The sequence below is a fragment of the Oncorhynchus keta genome, chromosome 25, assembly GCF_023373465.1.
Source record: "Oncorhynchus keta strain PuntledgeMale-10-30-2019 chromosome 25, Oket_V2, whole genome shotgun sequence".
Classification (NCBI taxonomy): domain Eukaryota; kingdom Metazoa; phylum Chordata; class Actinopteri; order Salmoniformes; family Salmonidae; genus Oncorhynchus; species Oncorhynchus keta.
The window spans coordinates 45,086,803-45,094,434 of NC_068445.1; the positions used below are offsets into that span (position 1 = coordinate 45,086,803).

The 7,632-nt window shown below is 41.2% G+C and overlaps 1 protein-coding gene across 1 annotated transcript in view; it reads left to right on the plus strand.

Moving 5' to 3' along the window:
* LOC127911845 (ADP-ribosylation factor-like protein 15) overlaps positions 1-1,665 on the plus strand; it is a 174,542-nt gene extending 172,877 nt beyond the window's left edge. The window contains exon 4 of the mRNA XM_052479729.1: positions 1,371-1,665. Coding sequence (XP_052335689.1) covers positions 1,371-1,639 — 269 coding nt within the window. The 3' untranslated portion in view covers positions 1,640-1,665. The remainder of the gene's footprint in view (positions 1-1,370) is intronic.
* The last annotated feature ends 5,967 nt before the right edge of the window (positions 1,666-7,632 follow it).

The following is a 7,632-nucleotide window of genomic DNA, read 5'->3' on the forward strand; positions in this document are numbered from 1 at the left end:
GTTTAAAAGCCATCCAATCATCTGCCAAACCAGTCCCTCTTGCTTTAGCCCACATAGCATTTTGTTCCTTTACTAAGTTCCTTAGTAAACCAAGGCTTCTCTCTGTCCTTAATCCTGAAGCTTTTTAAAAGGGGCCTTAAAGGGACCGTACATCCTGGAATGTGTTGTGGAAGTAAGAAAAGGCTAGTTCATCATCAGGGATTCATTCCATTCTATTCCATTCAATACTAGATACATCATGTAAAAAACCTTGAATATCAAACCGCTTCCAGTTTCTTTTCCTAATAACACGTGGACATTTCTTAGCAATATTACCATCTCTGACACAGTCAATAGCACAGTGATAATTTATGTCATTTGCAAAAAATACCCGAAGCATTACAACGATGAGGAGTATTGGGTAAGATCAAATCAATCAAAGAGGATTTCAGAGGATATTTTATATTCAACCTCGTTACACTGTTGACAATCTGAGTGAGATTACAGGTATTAAACAGCATTTAGAGATGATCAGAGCGAGATGTTAACCAATCCTGATTCAGATCACCCATCAGGACAAACTCAGAGTTGACATTTTGTGATAACAATTTGAAAATACAATCCAACAGTAGCAGAGAGCCAACAGTAGCATATGGAGGTCAATAACAACAAGATACAACACTATTTAAAGATGAGCCGAGGTTTAGGGTTAAAGACAGATATTCTACGGGTTTAGTAACAGAAGTGAGAACGACCGCTGAGAACTTGTCTTTTACGTAAACAGCAACACCACCACCCTTCGATTGACCATCTGTACCAAAAACATTCTTACCATTTATGACAATATTTTTTGTCTGTAATATAATTTTTTGAGCCAGGTTTCAGAAAACATAAATGTGTTGTTGGTACAGCGTTGGCTGTTTTTATCCATATATTCACAAAATCAAGCTTTGGCAGAAGACCTCTTACTTCAGAAAACTTCTTATATGCAATAACTTCAGGCCACTTTGACTACTTAATATATATACTATATATTTTCACCTTTATATTACAGTATATAGTATACTTTTTATAGATAACGTGTTATATAGTATATATTACAGTACGTGTAATACTGTTAATTTATTATGCTGTATATATAGTATATATTAAGGTATATTTTATACTGTTAATTTATGACGCTGTATTTACAGTATTGTACAGTATATACAGTATATACAGGGTATATTATAGGATACTGTGTCTGTAACTCAATCGGTCCTGATTTACTGGAGTGTTTTTTAACAATAGCATTTATTTTTACCAAGAGTTGTTGAATATATTTTCATTACTCAGTTTGGAAGAGATGATGAAGGTAACGACAGCTGTTTTTTCTTCTCGTCTTCCTCCAGGAGCGGAGAACATTAAGAAGTACTGGTCTCGGTACTACCAGGGTTCTCAGGGTGTGGTATTCGTATTGGACAGCGCTTCTTCAGACGAGGAGTTGGAGTCGGCCCGCAACGAGCTCCACTCTGCCCTGCAGCACCCCCAGCTCTGCACCCTACCCTTCCTCATACTGGCCAACCACCAGGACAAACCTGCTGCCCGCCCACCCAACCAGGTAGACGATTGGACTATTTGTCCAATGTACACAAACATCCAATGTAAGTGTGGATCATGATTTAACCCTTAGGAAAGACACACAGAGGTTGTAGCAGAGGGCAGCTAGACCATGGCACCCCTGGAGCAGGGGTTCAGTGCCTTTAGGGATTCAGTGCCTTGCTCAAGGACACAACAGCAGGATCTGGGCAGAAACTAGTTGTTTTCTGTTAGTTTATATGAAAATAGCAAACTTTTCAAATACTTGAGATAGTCAAATATAGTTTATATAGATTTAAAATGAAAAGGCAACTCGTTTCTTTCTTTGATATTCAAATACAGGTCTCAGAAAACCAAATCAGATTTGAAAGCGGTTTGAATACAACTCAGAAAACTAAATCCGATTTTAAGTTATTGAATAATTTAAGTTATTATGAACCAAAACCAGTTGAATTAGTCTAAATATATGATTAGCACATGGTTGGGAGGGTCTCTTAGATATGAATTTTAATCTAGCGTATAATGAAATAACACGAGGGATATGGAATCACCACTTACACATATTTTCACAATGAGTGAGAGTACTATTGAAACACTCGACAACAGGCTCTTGTGCATTAACTTAGTGATTATTACATTATAATATACGATATTTGTTGTTTACTTTTGGAAATGTCTTTTATAATGACATAGTAATTTGTAAGTCGCTTTGGATAAGAGCGTCTGCTAAATGACTTAAATGTAAAAATGTAAATGTAGTGGAGTTACTACAAGGAATAAGACATTTTAAATCCGTCTGTTCGTCTTGTGTTACAGGTTCTCATTCAATTACCAAAGTATTATGGAACAACACGCTAGTAAAATGGTTTTTTTTTTCTCCCAAAAGTAATTACAGTTTCATTACACAATTAAAAGAACATTACACATGAACAGTTTAACTTTAAGTGTCACTGAGACAGTAACAAAGTATGGCGAGTAAGTGTCGAAAGGAAACTAAATATCCTCAAAAACTGCCTAGGATGAAAATCATATTAGTTGGTGTTCGGGGTAAACTCTCCCTCTCCCTGTCTTCGTCTGATGAACAAACAGGATCAACGTTGTTTTGGCTCAGCATCCAATTTGGAAAATGTTTGCAAAATGTCTTTGAGGTATTTTCTGGTATCATAAAATGAATTGCAGCCTTCAACCTTGTTGGAGGAGTCATACAGTAGTTGAGCATCACACTGTGCACTACCAAATTTCCAACATCTCATTCCAAAATCATGGGTGTAAATATGGAGATGGTCCCCCTTTGCTACAACAGCCTCCACTCTTCTGGGAATGCTTTCCACTAGATGTTGGGACATTGCTGCTATAACAGCCTCCACTCTTCTGGGAAGGCTTTCCACTAGATGTTGGAACATTGCTGCTATAACAGCCTCCACTCTTCTGGGAAGGCTTTCCACTAGATGTTGGAACATTGCTGCTATAACAGCCTCCACTCTCCTGGGAAGGGTTTCCACTAGATGTTGGAACATTACTGCTATAACAGCCTTCACTCTTCTGGGAATGCTTTCCACTAGATGTTGGAACATTGCTGCTATAACAGCCTCCACTCTTCTGGGAAGGCTTTCCACTAGATGTCGGAACATTGCTGCTATAACAGCCTTCACTCTTCTGGGAAGGCTTTCCACTAGATGTCGGAACATTGCTGCTATAACAGCCTTCACTCTTCTGGGAATGCTTTCCACTAGATGTCGGAACATTGCTGCTATAACAGCCTTCACTCTTCTGGGAAGGCTTTCCACTAGATGTTGGGACATTGCTGCTATAAAAGCCTCCACTCTTCTGGGAATGCTTTCCACTAGATGTTGGAACATTGCTGCTATAACAGCCTCCACTCTTCTGGGAAGGCTTTCCACTAGATGTTGGAACATTGCTGCTATAACAGCCTCCACTCTTCTGGGAAGGCTTTCCACTAGATGTTGGAACATTGCTGCTATAACAGCCTCCACTCTTCTGGGAATGCTTTCCACTAGATGTTGGAACATTGCTGCTATAACAGCCTCCACTCTTCTGGGAAGGCTTTCCACTAGATGTCGGAACATTGCTGCTATAACAGCCTCCACTCTTCTGGGAATGCTTTCCACTAGATGTCGGAACATTGCTGCTATAACAGCCTCCACTCTTCTGGGAAGGCTTTCCACTAGATGTCGGAACATTGCTGCTATAACAGCCTCCACTCTTCTGGGAAGGCTTTCCACTAGATGTTAGAACATTGCTGCTATAACAGCCTCCACTCTTCTGGGAAGGCTTTCCACTAGATGTCGGAACATTGCTGCTATAACAGCGTCCACTCTTCTGGGAAGGCTTTCCACTAGATTTCGGAACATTGCTGCTATAACAGCCTCCACTCTTCTGGGAAGGCTTTCCACTAGATGTTGGAACATTGCTGCTATAACAGCCTCCACTCTTCTGGGAAGGCTTTCCACTAGATGTCGGAACATTGCTACTGGAACTTGCTTCCATTCAGCCACAAGAGCATTAGTGAGGTCAGGCACTGATGCTGTTGGACCAATTAGGCCTGGCTTGCAGTCACAGACACATGGACACACTCTTGCCTGCATCTAGCTGATCTAGGGTGTAATCATTAGTCCAACTGAAAAAATGTGTGCGAGCAAGGAGGCTACAAACCTGACTCAGTTGCACCAGCTCTGTCAGGAGGAATGGAACAAAATTCACCCAACTTATTGTGGGAAGCTTGTGGAAGGCTTCCCGAAACGTTTGACCCAAGATAAACTATTTCACGGCAATGCTACCAAAAACTAATTGAGTGTATGTAAACTTCTGACCCACTGGGAATGTGATGAAAGAAATAAAAGCTGAAATAAATCACTCTCTCTCTACTATTATTCTGACATTTCACATTCTTAAAATAAAGTGGTGATCCTAACTGACAGACAGGATTATTTTTTTACCAGGATTAAATGTCAGGAATCGTGGAAAAACTGAGTTTAAATGTAGTTGACTAAGGTGTATGTAAACTTCTGACGTCATCTGTAGCTAATAGAACTAACGGTTAGTAAACCCAGAAACGTTACAGTGTACAGTCAGCAAGCAGTATAGCAGTCATGCCGGCATGCCCCAGTGGCAATACATTTGTAGAACCAAAAGCTTGTAAAGAATAAGCGGGCCCACACACTGTTGAAGCTTCCAAAACATTCAGAATATCTCTACCACACCTGCTGTCTCTGTACAGTTGAAAACAGCAGGTGTGGGACAAGGTAGCACGTCCGGTGAACAGGTCAGGGTTCCATAACGGCATGCAGAACAGTTGAAACTGGGGCAGCAGCACGGCCAGGTGGACTGGGGACTCCAAGGAGTCATCATGCCAGGTAGTCCGGAGGCATGGTCCTCTGAGAGAAAGAGAGAGTAAAAAAGAGAGAGTGATAATTAGAGAGAGCATACTTACATTCACACAGGACACCGGATAGGACAGGAGAAGAACTCCAGATATAACAAACTGACCCTAGCCCCCCGACACATAAACTACTGCAGCATAAAAACTGGAGGCTAAGACAGGAGGGGTCGAGAGACACTGTGGCCACGTCCGACGATACCCCCGGACAGGGCAAACATGCTGGATATAACCCTATCACACCTGATTCAACCTGTCAACTATCACACCTGATTCAACCTGTCAACTATCACACCTGATTCAACTGGTCAACTATCACACCTGATTCAACTGGTCAACTATCACACCTGATTCAACTGGTCAACTATCACACCTGATTCAACTGGTCAACTATCACACCTGATTCAACTGGTCAACTATCACACCTGATTCAACTGGTCAACTATCACACCTAATTCAACTGGTCAACTATCACACCTGATTCAACTGGTCAACTATCACACCTGATTCAACCTGTCAACTATCACACCTGATTCAACCGGTCAACTATCACACCTGATTCAACCTGTCAACTATCACACCTGATTCAACCTGTCAACTATCACACCTGATTCAACTGGTCAACTATCACACCTAATTCAACTGGTCAACTATCACACCTGATTCAACTGGTCAACTATCACACCTGATTCAACTGGTCAACTATCACACCTGATTCAACTGGTCAACTATCACACCTAATTCAACTGGTCAACTATCACACCTGATTCAACTGGTCAACTATCACACCTAATTCAACTGGTCAACTATCACACCTGATTCAACTGGTCAACTATCACACCTGATTCAACTGGTCAACTATCACACCTGATTCAACTGGTCAACTATCACACCTAATTCAACTGGTCAACTATCACACCTGATTCAACTGGTCAACTATCACACCTGATTCAACCTGTCAACTATCACACCTGATTCAACCTGTCAACTATCACACCTGATTCAACTGGTCAACTATCACACCTAATTCAACTGGTCAACTATCACACCTGATTCAACTGGTCAACTATCACACCTAATTCAACTGGTCAACTATCACACCTGATTCAACCTGTCAACTATCACACCTGATTCAACCTGTCAACTATCACACCTAATTCAACCTGTCAACTATCACACCTGATTCAACCTGTCAACTATCACACCTGATTCAACCTGTCAACTATCACACCTGATTCAACCGGTCAACTATCACACCTGATTCAACTGGTCAACTATCACACCTGATTCAACTGGTCAACTATCACACCTGATTCAACTGGTCAACTATCACACCTGATTCAACTGGTAAACTATCACACCTGATTCAACCTGTCAACTATCACACCTGATTCAACCTGTCAACTATCACACCTGATTCAACCGGTCAACTATCACACCTGATTCAACCTGTCAACTATCACACCTGATTCAACTTGTCAACTATCACACCTGATTCAACCTGTCAACTATCACACCTGATTCAACCTGTCAACTATCACACCTGATTCAACTTGTCAACTATCACACCTGATTCAACCTGTCAACTATCACACCTGATTCAACCGGTCAACTATCACACCTGATTCAACCTGTCAACTATCACACCTGATTCAACTTGTCAACTATCACACCTGATTCAACCTGTCAACTATCACACCTGATTCAACCTGTCAACTATCACACCTGATTCAACTGGTCAACTATCACACCTGATTCAACCTGTCAACTATCACACCTGATTCAACCTGTCAACTATCACACCTGATTCAACCTGTCAACTATCACACCTGATTCAACTTGTCAACTATCACACCTGATTCAACTGGTCAACTATCACACCTGATTCAACCTGTCAACTATCACACCTGATTCAACTGGTCAACTATCACACCTGATTCAACCTGTCAACTATCACACCTGATTCAACTGGTCAACTATCACACCTGATTCAACCTGTCAACTATCACACCTGATTCAACTGGTCAACTATCACACCTGATTCAACTGGTCAACTATCACACCTGATTCAACCTGTCAACTATCACACCTGATTCAACCTGTCAACTATCACACCTGATTCAACTGGTCAACTATCACACCTGATTCAACCTGTCAACTATCACACCTGATTCAACCTGTCAACTATCACACCTAATTCAACTGGTCAACTATCACACCTGATTCAACCTGTCAACTATCACACCTGATTCAACTGGTCAACTATCACACCTGATTCAACCGGTCAACTATCACACCTGATTCAACCGGTCAACTATCACACCTGATTCAACCTGTCAACTATCACACCTGATTCAACTTGTCAACTATCACACCTAATTCAACCGGTCAACTATCACACCTGATTCAACCTGTCAACTATCACACCTCATTCAACCTGTCAACTATCACACCTGATTCAACTGGTCAACTATCACACCTGATTCAACTTGTCAACTATCACACCTAATTCAACCGGTCAACTATCACACCTGATTCAACCTGTCAACTATCACACCTCATTCAACCTGTCAACTATCACACCTGATTCAACTGGTCAACTATCACACCTGATTCAACTGGTCAACTATCACACCTGATTCAACCTGTCAACTATTTTACATTTACATTTAAGTCAT